The 12,686-nt window shown below is 40.3% G+C and overlaps 3 protein-coding genes across 5 annotated transcripts; 2 read left to right on the forward strand and 1 right to left on the reverse strand.

Annotated features, from left to right (window-relative positions):
- Positions 1-2,169: 2,169 nt before the first annotated feature.
- LOC140785054 (probable disease resistance RPP8-like protein 2) lies at positions 2,170-5,180 on the forward strand. Its single transcript, XM_073132761.1, has one exon. It carries the CDS (start codon positions 2,292-2,294, stop codon positions 4,992-4,994), a length of 2,703 nt encoding a protein of 900 aa, XP_072988862.1. The 5' UTR covers positions 2,170-2,291; the 3' UTR covers positions 4,995-5,180.
- Positions 4,790-8,763, forward strand: LOC140785073 (ubiquitin-conjugating enzyme E2 28-like). Of its 3 annotated transcripts, none has more exons than XM_073132794.1 (5): positions 4,790-4,929; positions 6,147-6,222; positions 6,539-6,666; positions 7,658-7,762; positions 8,496-8,763. In XM_073132794.1, exons 2-5 carry the CDS (start codon positions 6,153-6,155, stop codon positions 8,637-8,639), a joined length of 447 nt encoding a protein of 148 aa, XP_072988895.1. In that variant the 5' UTR covers positions 4,790-4,929; positions 6,147-6,152; the 3' UTR covers positions 8,640-8,763. The 3 variants fall into 3 exon arrangements, with proteins under 3 accessions (XP_072988895.1, XP_072988904.1, XP_072988887.1); XM_073132803.1 differs by lacking the exon at positions 4,790-4,929 and adding an exon at positions 5,504-5,746 and having other exon boundaries at positions 6,134-6,222; XM_073132786.1 differs by lacking the exon at positions 4,790-4,929 and adding an exon at positions 5,509-5,746.
- Positions 8,764-9,644: 881 nt separating this feature from the next.
- LOC140785063 (transmembrane 9 superfamily member 12-like) lies at positions 9,645-12,475 on the reverse strand. The gene is made up of 2 exons (XM_073132774.1): positions 12,317-12,475; positions 9,645-12,012 (listed from the first exon to the last, which is right to left on the reverse strand). The coding sequence occupies exon 2, from the start codon at positions 11,914-11,916 to the stop codon at positions 9,943-9,945; it is 1,974 nt and encodes a 657-aa protein (XP_072988875.1). The 5' UTR covers positions 11,917-12,012; positions 12,317-12,475; the 3' UTR covers positions 9,645-9,942.
- Positions 12,476-12,686: the final 211 nt, after the last annotated feature.

Genomic DNA, 12,686 nt, shown 5'->3' on the forward strand with positions numbered 1-12,686 from the left:
TCATGATTGGATTCCGTTGAAACTTAAGTTGGTTTCCTCTATTGGGCTTCAATTGAATTTTAAGGTAGTTTCTACTCTGGTCGTGCAAAAATAAACCTTTTTGGTAGCCTTTAATAAATAATAAAGAGATGGTAAGGTATCTTCTGTGTGCTCTTTCTAGGCTATTGATGTGAGACTGCTATAATATCTTCTTGACTTCTTGTATTTTCCTAGCAATGACTACAAGAACATGAAAGTTCGAATCTCAAACCCCCAAAATCCATGCTCTTTTAAACCGTTAACATTAATGCTTCTTTATATTTAAATACGATATTTTCAAGTTGTACTATCAAGCGTTAAAAACATAAGGGTCAAAACGCTTAAAATTCAGGTCTAGAAGCCTCTTAAATTCCATTACAAAAATTCTGAGTATATGAACAAGGCTTATTACATGATCTTAAGTTTTGTGTGATAAAAAAAATATAGGATGTTATAATCTATATATTTCATGACATTCTCTCAGAAAATGAATACGATCTCTAGATGTCGGTATTCCTAGGTTCCAACACCACAATACGAAAACAAAGAGCATATTAGTGAAGAGATTAGATTACTAACTTTTGAGTTACACGTTCTTTTTTTTTAAATTAAAATTTTTTTCTCTTAAATATGATTATATCTTAATTATAGTTTATATTATTTAATATTGGATAATTTAAATTTAATTATTTATTTATAAGAGATAAACTTTAATTTAAATTTAATACTCTGCCTGTATTTATTATCAAATTTTAGTTTAAATCAATCTTAAACTAAGGAGAGATATATGTAAGTAATTAAAAGATAATCAAAGAGATAAATATAATTGATAAATTACTAAAATAATATAATTGTCAAAAATAACGTGAAAGGTATACATATGGATATGAATTTAAAAGGATATATACATAAATAAAAAAAGTTGAGGGTCTATATGCAGAAGTACTTATTAAATAGTGTCAACTTAGATATTATAATTTGGAAATAAATAATCACTTAAATTTTCAGTGTTTCTATTAGACCCTTAGTATATTGACTTAGAAGGATAGATAGATAGGAAGGGCATTGAAAAAAGCTCTAAAATTTAACAATAATGATGATTATAATATACATATATATTTAATAGTTAAATATATCTAATTTTATTAAATAAGGAGATGAGATTTTAAGTTCTGTCTAAGAAGATATAAAGAAGGTTTCTTTTAAACAAGTAGAATTAAATTTAAACTTAACATCTTGTATAAATTTAGCATGAATTTTTTCATTATTTATAATTCTAAGTATAACTTCCAATTCAGTTATCTTCTGTTTGCTTATGAATTTCTGTGAAGTCATGGCAAGATGAATAGAAACACTATTATCAATCTACTAAGAATTTTGATGGTACATCATGAATCCAACTAGATTCAAAACAAATGCAAACAAATTATTATCTTCTTCTTCTTCGTTTGACGACCATTTTCCTTGCAAATGGCAGTTTAGAACCTCTCACATTTTGAGTCTGATTAGTATCGCGTTTCTTAAAGTCTTGAGCAGTTTTATTTATTTTAGAAGAATATATTACATCTTTCTCGGCTCTATTACGACGGTGGATAGTATGAACCTAGGGTTATCAAGCAAGTGAATAGACTTGATGGAACCTTAATAAAATCTCCAGATCGGAGAAGCCTCGGGAAAGGGTACTTATTATTATGAGACTAGAAAAATGGCAAATTGGCGAGTGGACACATCCAGTCAATGGCCATCGACATCAGCAATAACTCCATGATCGTGAATGAAATCTTTTTTTAGTGCGTGGAAGTTTCCAATTATTAAGGGCTCGGGGATGAGTGGAGAAGCATAATCGTTTCTTTGTTGGAATTGTCATTTGAAATTCCTCTGGAGATACTTTATGTCAAATAACTAAGATATGAGGAGATAAAGAGACACAGAGGAAAAATAATAATTGAAATTAATAGTTAATTAAAATAATAATTTTTTTCAAGAATAAGATGATAATTGAACTTTGGTAAATATAAAATAGTTAGATAAATTGGGAGAGGAGAGAGAAGAATCGATTTAAGTGGAAGACTAAAATGACTGTTTCGAAGAATCTTCTTTTGGAAGAAAAAAAAAATTCCAAAGAATAGACTACAAAGCTTTCCACTTTAATTTTAAGTATAACTTCTGCCGTAATTTGAAATTATCCCGTTTATCTAATCTATCTACCTACTAAATGCAATTAATATGTGCCCACTCCACTGAGATAGACGGAAGAAAGAGAAGGAAAAGAGATGTCTGAATCTGTGGTTTCCTCTGTCGTGAGGAAGCTCGGAGACCTCCTGCTCCAAGAAGCTGTCTTCCTCCATGGCGTCCGCGACCTAATCAAGACGGCCCAGCGCGAGCTGAGCCGGATGAACTGCTTTTTAGCGGACGCGGATTCGAAGAGAAAGGCGGACGAGAGGGTGAAGCACTGGGTGAAGGAGATCCGAGACGTCGCCCACCAAATCGAGGACGTCGTCGACACCTACTTGGTCGAGGTCGGGAGGAGCCACCGGAGAGACGTGGGCGTCGTCAAGAGGTACGTCCTCAAGTGCGTCTCGAAGCCCAATGAGCTGGTAGCTCGCCACAAGGTCGGCGACCAGATCACAGCCATCCTCGCGAAGATTCAGGAGATCTCCGCAAGCAGAACCGCGTATGGAATCGACAATTTGGGGAGCAGTGGTGGCGGAGAAGGCCGACCCCTGACTCTCCGGCGGCCCATCATTCCCGACGTGGACGACTCCGAGGTCGTCGGCTTCGAGAGCGACAAGGAAAGCATCATCGACCGACTAGTAGCCGGAGGATCTCGCCGGCGCGTCGTTTCAATTGTCGGGACGGGTGGCCTCGGAAAGACCACTCTCGCCCGGAAGGCGTACAACAGCAGCAAAGTGAAGGCTCACTTCGATTTCCGAATCTGGCTGACCATCTCCCAGGAATACAAACTGGTTGATCTACTGAAGAACATACTCGAGAAGCGTGGAAAGATGGAAAAGGAAGAGTTGGGGAAGGACGAAGGGTACTTCATCGAGCAGCTTATGCCATCTTTGAGGTGCGTGAGGTACCTGATTGTGATGGATGATGTGTGGAACGACGTCGTGTGGGATCGAATTAGAGAGGCTTTCCCCGACGAGAACAACGGAAGCCGAGTTCTTTTCACCTCCCGTTTCCTCAAGGTCGCCAAGCGGGCGGACCCCGGCTCCGTCCCCTATGAGCTCCGGTTCCTCGATGAGGAGGAGAGCTTACAACTCTTGTTCAAGAAGGCGTTCCCAAACGAAGATCCCTCCGCAGGCTGCCCTCCTGATCTGATGCGTCTAGCGCAGCAGCAGCTCGTCAAGAGATGTGGTGGACTACCTCTAGCTCTCGTGGTTTTAGGCGGTCTCCTATCGATCAGAGAAAGGACGTACGGCGCCTGGCACAGAGTGGCCCAGACGTTGGATTGGCAATCCGACGGAAAAGAATGCATGGACATCCTTGCAATGAGCTACGAGGACCTGCCCAGCTCTCTCAAGCCATGCTTCATGTACTTAGCTTCCTTCCCGGAAGACTACAAGATCCCGGCGGGATCACTGACCAAGATGTGGATTGCGGAGGGATTTATTTCGCAGGGGACCCGGGGAACCTTGGAAGAGACGGCGGAGAGCTTCTTAGAGGAGCTGATCCAGAGGTGCATGGTCCAAGTCGCCCAGAGGTCGTCGTCCCTCAGCGGCGTCAAGGCCTGCCGGGTTCACGATCTACTCCGAGATCTCGCCCTTTCCGAAGCCAAAGAGGACGGCTTCCTCGCAGTGCATCAGAACGGCACCAACGACGAGCCCTTCGAAGCGCGCCGCGCGGCGCTCCATAACAACGAGATCGTCGATCTGAGGAGACTCACCACGCCCAACCTCCGTTCGATTTTGTCCTTCGGTTCCTCCAATCCGCAAGGCGTCGAAGGCTTCAAGCTACTGAAGGTGATGGAATTAAACGGCGCTCGCCATCTCCGGCATCTTCCGGAGGAGATCAAGTACATGGTCCATTTGCGATACCTTGGGTTGAGACACAGCCGCTTACGCCAGCTCCCGTCCTCCATCGGCCGTCTCCGAAGCCTTCAAACTCTCGACGTCAGAGACACCAAGATAAGTTGTGTCCCAGACCCCGTTTGGGGGATCAAGGTGCTGAGGCATGTCCATATATCTCGTAAGAAATTAGTGTTCGGACCACCACCATCCGCCGATCTGAGAGACCTCCAGACCCTTGGACTCGTAAACCTTCCAGAGACATGGATAACACTAGGAGGAGGAACACTACTGTCAAACCTCACTGGTCTTCGGAAACTGAAGCTTTGCAACTGGCATGGCCGAATTGGTTGGAAGGCGGTCAATAGTTTGCTCGAGAAGCAGAAACAACTCGTCTCGTTAACGCTCATAGCCTTAGGGAGTGGTATTCCAGAAGAGATGGATACGAGGACGTCTCCGAGTCATGAGCACATACAGGAGATGCGCTTAGACGGGGAATGGTTACGGAGTCGACTCATCGACGCGATTGAGTTCCCACCTCACCTGACCAAGCTGACGCTGACCGAGTCCGGGTTGGAGCAGGATCCGATGCCGAAGCTGGCACAGCTCCGCAGTCTCAGGACTCTTAGACTCGGATACAGGGCGTACGTTGGGAAGAAGATGAGTTGCTGCTCCGTTGGAGGATTCCCTCAGCTGCTATCCTTGGAAGTTCGACATTTGGACCAACTGGAGGAGTGGAAGGTGGAGGATAATGCAATGCCTCAGCTTAAACGCCTCCAGATAGAAGAATGCTATTACCTCCGGGAGCTTCCCGAGTTGCAATATGTGACCACTCTCCAGGAGTTGCGCTTGTTTGGGATGCCCAGAGAGTTCTGCTTAAGACTCGACAAGGGTAAAGGCAAGGACTGGCACAAAGTTCACCATGTTCCATCTCTTCTAAACAAAAAAGATGAGCCCTCTTAGGTCTTCCCTAAAAATTAAATCACCATAAAATACTAGACATAATTCTTAATTAATTGGAACAAATTATTTGACTTCTTTGTCATCTCCAAGATCTTGTCCTAGCTAGCTACTCTTATTCTTGCTGATGTACTGCTTACTGTCTGCGAACCTTCTCGATTTTATTGATCAGCACTTAGCACTTGTATATTTGGAATTCATAAGAATGACTCTCTCCATGTCACCTAGTCTGGCCATCATTTGGCAACACTAAACAATATCTTCTATGTTAAGTAAGACAAGCCTTTTACATGGAAACTTTTATTTCTTCTTCTTCAAAACTACAAAAAAATCCTATCGAATCCACTCTCATACTCGTTCCATATTCATCCTTGTCAAATAGATATATTTATAAAGTCTATTATCCTAACATAAATTAAATGCCTTCTTAGAATGGATCTGAATTTAGTATATATTTATATCAAATTAATTGGAAAATATTTCATATCCTTCCTAAACAATTTCTCCTCATTACCATATGTAGATTTGCATATGGCCGATATGGTAAGAATATAAAAGTAAAAAAAAAATATCTTGAGACTTTTGTCCTTGCCACGTCAGCCTTCCAAACTTTCTTCTCCTTCCAAATATGAGACCGGTTTTAACGTTTCACCCATTACGCTGCACAATTACAAATAAAGAGACATCTCATAAGACCGAATCCAGTAAGTGTTCTCGGAAAAGAATCGAGAAACCCTAAGCACGCGAAGGAATTGGTGGGTATTAGGCAGTATAAGAGTTCGAATTCTCTTCGATTTATCGTGCTATCGTTGTTGATTCCCGGGAATTCTTCGTTTTCTTTCTTACTTTCGATCCATTGTAACGTGTACTGTTGTTCTGATTTCTTAGGAGTATTCTTGATAGAAAGCATCCCATCTTGCCTGAAAGATCCGGTATTTGAATTTATTTATTTTTGCTTTGAGCTTTCTCGGAGGAAATTGTTCATACTGTGGTAGTTTGCATCTGTTTCGATGTATTCTTTGACTGCTATTGGATAGTTCTCCTCTATGCTTGTGTTTTATATTATTGGCAATCCTGTTTGTTGTCTGTTTTGCTTAAGTTTGTTATTTGATAGAAACCTATCATTTTCTTTATTAACTTAGAGGTTATAAGCAGCTATTCATGGCTTTGAAGAGGATTCAGAAGGAGTTAAAGGACTTGAAGAAGGATCCTCCTGCATCTTGCAGTGCAGGTAACCATCTTTTATTATTTGGATTTTTTCATATGTATCTTTTAATTTGGTTTGTGTGTGTTCCTCTGGAATAACCATCTTAGATTGCTTCAGTCCTTGAACAAAAAGAAGATTAAGATATACAAAGCTGAAGCCCCTTTATAGATAAGATAGGAGACCCTTGTTTTCTATTTTATTACGTCAAGTTACCTTTACTCTCTAGTAGAAACCAGTTAGCTCTTATAGGTTATTTTAAAAAGCCAACTCTGTTACAGACCTGTGGGATTTATTTTATTTAAGAGCTACTAAAGAAGCTTGTTTTGTTTTCATATTGTAGGTCCTGTTGCTGCGGACGTTTTTCACTGGCAAGCAACCATTATGGGACCTTCTGATAGTCCCTTCTCAGGTGGTGTTTTTATTGTCAATATTCACTTCCCACCGGATTATCCATTTAAGCCACCTAACGTAAGTGCTTTCTTCTTATTTTATAAACGCATGCTAGTAACATGTTTCTAATAGCATGTTTGGCTTTTGCTGTGTATAACATTATAGTTTGCATTTCTTTCGCCAACATTGGAGTGGAGGATGTTCTTAGTTATTGAATAGTCCTCGTGTACAATTATATCATGGAGCAGTGCTTTGCTAAAAATGAAATCTGAAACAGTATGGTTACAAGAGGATGTGTAACTTCTTTCTTCGCTCTCGAGCTTGCCTTGGTTTCCCTGTTCAGGCTAGTTATGTGGGTTTTCTAGATAGTTAATATATGAACAATCTAAATTTTCTAAGAAGATTTCTTGGTTGTACCTTTCTAACATTGTTTTTGCTTATATTCTTGGTTGTATTATTGGCGAAATTTTATGGATGTCTTTGCCTCATTTTCGGGAAAAGTATTGGTACTTCGGGAATGGGTATATATATATATATATATAGATACTTGATGATCTACAAAAAAGTTAACTTGTTGAGAGAAAATTGGATTCAATTTGGTGTAGATAATTTACCCATACATTGCCATATTTGAGGTCATTAACTGAGGCGTGTTCATGATAAAGGAATATAGAGCTTCCTCTTGGTACATGCATATTGTTACCGTGTAAGTTTAAGTCACTTTTTATGCAGATCGTGCATCTAAGATCCAGAGTCTTGTACAAATAACTCTTAATAGTAAAAGAAGGCATTTTCTAATTAGCTTTTGTTGGTTTTCTGGATCTTGCACGTATGACATGATGCAATCTATGTATGTGCTTCATGAGACTTTCTTAAACTATGTGTAGTCATGCTACCTAGATTCTAAACCTTTTCTGATAAACACTAAAAGAAGAAGTTAGTCGTGCTGGACCTGCTGGGGCGTGAGATTCTTTCAATTTTTCTGTTCTTCTAGTTGCAGAGCTCAAGCCATGCTATCTACTGTCATTTATGGCTTTTTGACTTTTAAAACAATAATTTATTTTTTCAGGTGGCTTTTCGTACCAAAGTTTTTCATCCAAACATCAATAGTAATGGTAGCATCTGCCTTGACATCCTCAAGGACCAATGGAGCCCCGCTCTGACTATATCCAAGGTGATATTTTAGTTGAATAATTATGTCAACACCACATGGTTGTCTTTACTGCTTTGAAGATTTCAATAGATATTCATTCACTTTGAATGAAATATATACTGCTTTATTGGTTTAAATTTGGTAAAAAGGAACTGGTGAATAAAGTTCCGACATCAGATATATATGATAGTTAGTAGTGGCTCTGTCATGTGTTCTTGGGATGATTAGGGTGAATTCATATGCATAACTTTGGGAATGCGAAGATGGTGTGTAACAAGTTTTGTTTCTTCAGCTAATCTGTGGGCTGTTTGACTCTGCTCTAGAGAGCTACTGGTTTAGTTCTTACTCTTCCTACCGCGTTAAAGCTGCATATACCTCCATTTTTTACTTGCTGGTTCTCAAATTACTTATTTGATTTTTTTCTGGCTTAACTAAGTCGTGTTGTACAAATGAACTCCTACTCAGCAGGAATAGGCTTGTTTGTGTAACAAGAACTGGTAGAAAGTAGAATAATCTGGTGGACCCACACTTGAGTGACCTTGATTTGCACAGGAGAACTTGGGGAAGCCAGATTAAGTTATCCAGGCAGTTCATCTTTTGTCACTTACTGCTTGTATATCTTTGTCACCCTCACCCTTGAGTTATGAATTACTCAATGTTATTACAATGGGTGCTTTTTACAACATAGATTTTGAAAGTTGTGGATGTTATTATCTGTTTTAGCTCTAATATATTATTTTAATGTAAACTGCAGGTGCTATTGTCAATTTGCTCACTCCTGACAGACCCCAACCCAGATGATCCTTTGGTTCCTGAGATTGCTCAAATGTACAAGACTGACAGAGCCAAGTATGAGTTAACTGCCCGATCATGGACACAGAAGTACGCCATGGGGTAGAAAGGCTCCTCTACCAATCAGTAGTATATCATTCTGCTAGTTAATTAATAAGAGTAATGACTCAGCAAAGTTTGCTTTGTTCCATCTAAGTCATAGATATATGCATGTTTTTCTTTTGAATTCAGTGTGGTGGTTTTCTATGAGCTTCTACTGTCTCAACAAATGGTTCCGTTAGCATCTAGCGTAATTTTTTTTTCCTTTTTCACATGGTACTATGTTTAAACTATTTTGAAAATTTCCCAAAGTATGTTTCACTTCCTAGCTAACTTGATGATATGTGTGCTTAAAACTATTTTCCTTGACGTTATTCCCTGTAGAGGCTTCATAAGTCTAGGGGAAATTCATCAGTTTGCTTCCATGAGAAATCCAATGGAAGAGAACATAATAGAAGAGAGAAGCATATAGTATTATTATCTTTTGAGTTGAGGCTGTAGAGGATCTGCAATCAAGTTATGACTGACCATCTGTTTACATGAGGAAAACCAAGAAGATAAACATCCATGCGAAGAGTAAGATAAAGACAAATCTCTTCAGCAACATCTACTTAGATGATTCGTAAGAATACCCAACAGTTATTTCCTCATTACACTCAAAACGCCATTGTCAGTTCTAACAAAAATCTTCCGTAGAGCTATCATCATTAAATGGGGGAAAAAAGAAGAGCTAATAAAAAGGCACAGTAAAACTATAAAAAAGAAGGAAAGCTAACAATATTGAAGAAATAATTAATGAGTCACATTAGGGCAGAAAGCAAGTTATGAATACTATACATGATGAAAGGCCAACTGCACCTATGTAAATATAGTTCCACATGATATTATGTTTATACTAGCAAGAAGCAATCAGAAGAAATGGAGCTTTAATAATAAATGGCTCAATACCAGTTACCAACAAGGTGAAATAAAGAACCACACAGTATTGTTCTTTCCCAGAAATCTTAGTATTATGGCCAACAAACTTAACAGATAAATTCCATGCACCAGAATCATAAAAGTAGAACAAATATGAGAAACTGTTTTGATATTTGCTAAAACCAAGCAAGCCTGACTTACATGAGTTTTCTGCATGATTCTAGGAAATGATAAAGAACAAAATGAACTGAGCTTTGAAACACATCTCATAGGCTACAAAATAAGTTTCAGAATAGGAAACAGCTGCAGTTGCAACTACATTACAGTTGTCCCAATTCACAGGCTGGTTTGCAAGATAGTAGCAGATCCATTCGAGTTTGCTGGATGGATAATAAAAACCTTAAAGCTGTGACGAGATGTTGAAGGAAGTTAAGAGTATAAGCAAACAGCCTTCAATCAATCTTTACTGACGAAAAAAGATAGTGGATGAAAGAGAATGACATCAAGAAGCCAATTGTGCCGGTAGATAACATGATTGCCAGAGCCATGATCAATGAATACCCGAGGTAAAGTATTGCAGAAACAGGGCCACTCAAGCTTCTAAGGTCAAAGACCAAGTAGTTGATGGAGTAAAGGAACACATAGAGGGCAACTGACCCAGAAGCAAAGAAAGCTTTCCACCACCACCTCCAGTCCTCCACGCAGAGATGCATGTAGGTGAGGACGACGGACACCTCAGCACAAACAACGACCAGCAAAAGAAGGACAACGAGTAGGAAACCAAACACATAATAGAACCTCCCAAGCCAAAGGCTAGAGAGGATGAAGAAGAGTTCAATGAACAAGGTGCCAAATGGTAGTGTTCCAGCACCAAGGACAAGGAGCCATGAAGGATATTTCCGTGGAGGGATTTCTCTTGGAATCTGGTTGGTTCGAACAGGGAACTCTATATGCTCAGCCCGTGTGCCCAAGAAGCCACCCACAAGGGTAAGAGGCACAGAAATGCAAAACCACAATGACAGAAGAGTGAAGAATAACGAGATGGGTAGAGCTCCAGTGCTCTTGCTTCCCCACAGTATGAAGTTTAGCGTAGTGAGAATGACAAAAACTATGCCTGGAAAAAAGCAGGCAATTGACCAGGAAACAGACCTCCATCCCTCAGAGCTGCCTTTAATGGTCCTCCAAAGCCTTACACCGATATATCCAGCCACAATACCAAGGATGAGATAGAGAATAATCATTCCGGTCAAAAGCATTCCTCTTGAGGCGGGAGACATAAACCCAAAAGCAGCAAAGACAATTGTTACGCCTGCCATGCCCAAAATTTGTACCCCGTCTCCGACCATGACGCATAGTAGTTTTGAGCAAGTTGGCTCTCTAAAAACATCACCAACAACGAGTTTCCATCCTGATAGTTCCTCATTCATCTGAGCTTGTGCTTCTTTGTCAAGCTCCTCATATCTGGTTAGATCCCTCCGGACAGTCCTCAAGAATATAACAAAGACGATACCAGCCAAAAAGAAGATGACCATCAGGGAGTTCATTATTGAGAACCAGTGGACCTTTGCACCTTCCATCTTCAAGTAAGCATCCCAACGTGAAGGCCATCTGATGTCACTCTTCACAAACTCAACTGTGTAAGTAAATGAAATCCTCTCCTGCTCCCTAATCACTTGAGACTTCTCAAGTTCCAGTGGGCAATTCACAGGTTCAATATTATCATATGTATTAAGCTTCAACATGGTTTCTGGGTCACGCTTCACACTGCATGGGATAACCTCAAAACCCACAATCTCGTAACCGGACATCTTCTTCTTATCGGTCTCTGAGATCACTCCTAAGCCCTCTTCCCCAGTGCCAATAATCTGCACATTACTTCCTTCGTACTCATGGACCAAGACCTTAAACTTCAAATGATTGACGATATAATCTTCTGAACTTCCATCAGGGGTGTACCCAACTGGAAACCCAGTCCACTGAATGGTGACACCATTTTGTTCAGTGAAACGCATCACCGGGAGGTTGTCGAGAATCATGTTCACCTGATAGAGATCATGAGTCCTCTGTTTCAAGAGCTTTACCTCATGCTCATTCAATGGGCTCGTGGTGCATAGGTAAACCGACTCATTAACATAGACACGAAACTGGTAAGGAGAGTTATCAATCTGATCCCCCATGAGAAGCTCCCCCAAGTTCTCAGCGCTCTTCTTGATCCCGCCCTTGGGTTGGCAGTACGGGAGGGTGTAATAGTTAAAGGGGAGCTCGGTCTCAATAGAGGTGAGGGAATTCACCTTAACGGATATGGTTTCGCCTTGCGAATAGGTGTGCATATAACTACCAGGAAGATAGAACGCAGTGCTCGGAGACATGATCAGGAGCACACATAAGAAAGAACAAAGAGTCTCTGAGATATGAACCCTCGCCATGACTACAGCTAATTCTGTCAAATTTATAACTTATACTCACAGATCTGTCTTCCCAAATCCTAATATTCCTCAGATCTATATCACTTCCCAGTAACCCTGAGATCAAATAAAGCGATAAAATAAATCAATAAATAAATAAAAACCAGCAATAGAATATAAATCTCTCTTGCGGCAGATCAGATCTACGCAAATCTTTAAAAATAATACGATGTCTCTAGGCTAAGGGCGGAAGGAATCTATCAAAAACAATCAAAAAAAAAAAACAGCCACAAACCCTAACCGACGCAAAGATTAGCTTCTTTAACGCCAGATCCAAACCTGAAGGGGTGTGAATCTAGGGGGGGAAACATAAAAGTAACATTGGAAGCAAAAGAAACGGATCTGGAGGTGGATTTCTAACCTGACGTACGCGATTAGATCACGAAGCACGCCCAGACGAGAAGAGCGAGGAGGATCGAGGAGAAGCCAGAGGAGAGGCGGGGAATCGAGACGAGCTCTCCCTAGATCTTTCCCAGGGTTCGAGAGGTTGGAGAGTGGAATAAATGGTCGTTGGATTAAAGGGGCCTGCGTGGGAGAACCGCTACTTATTATGGACCTATAATTAATTACTAAATCCTCGTGGTTACGTCGGCTTATTCTGCAACTCCGCATCTCCACCGTCCGTTCTTTAAGGCGTGAGTTGACCGTTAGATTTACTAGATAGACGGCTGTGGTATTCTTCTGCTCCACGTGGTATTATTATCAGTTACATCGAATTCGTCATTTTTGTC

Source organism: Typha latifolia, chromosome 1 (genome assembly GCF_019914945.1).
Source record: "Typha latifolia isolate L0001 chromosome 1, TyphaL0001v2, whole genome shotgun sequence".
In the NCBI taxonomy this organism is placed as follows: domain Eukaryota; kingdom Viridiplantae; phylum Streptophyta; class Magnoliopsida; order Poales; family Typhaceae; genus Typha; species Typha latifolia.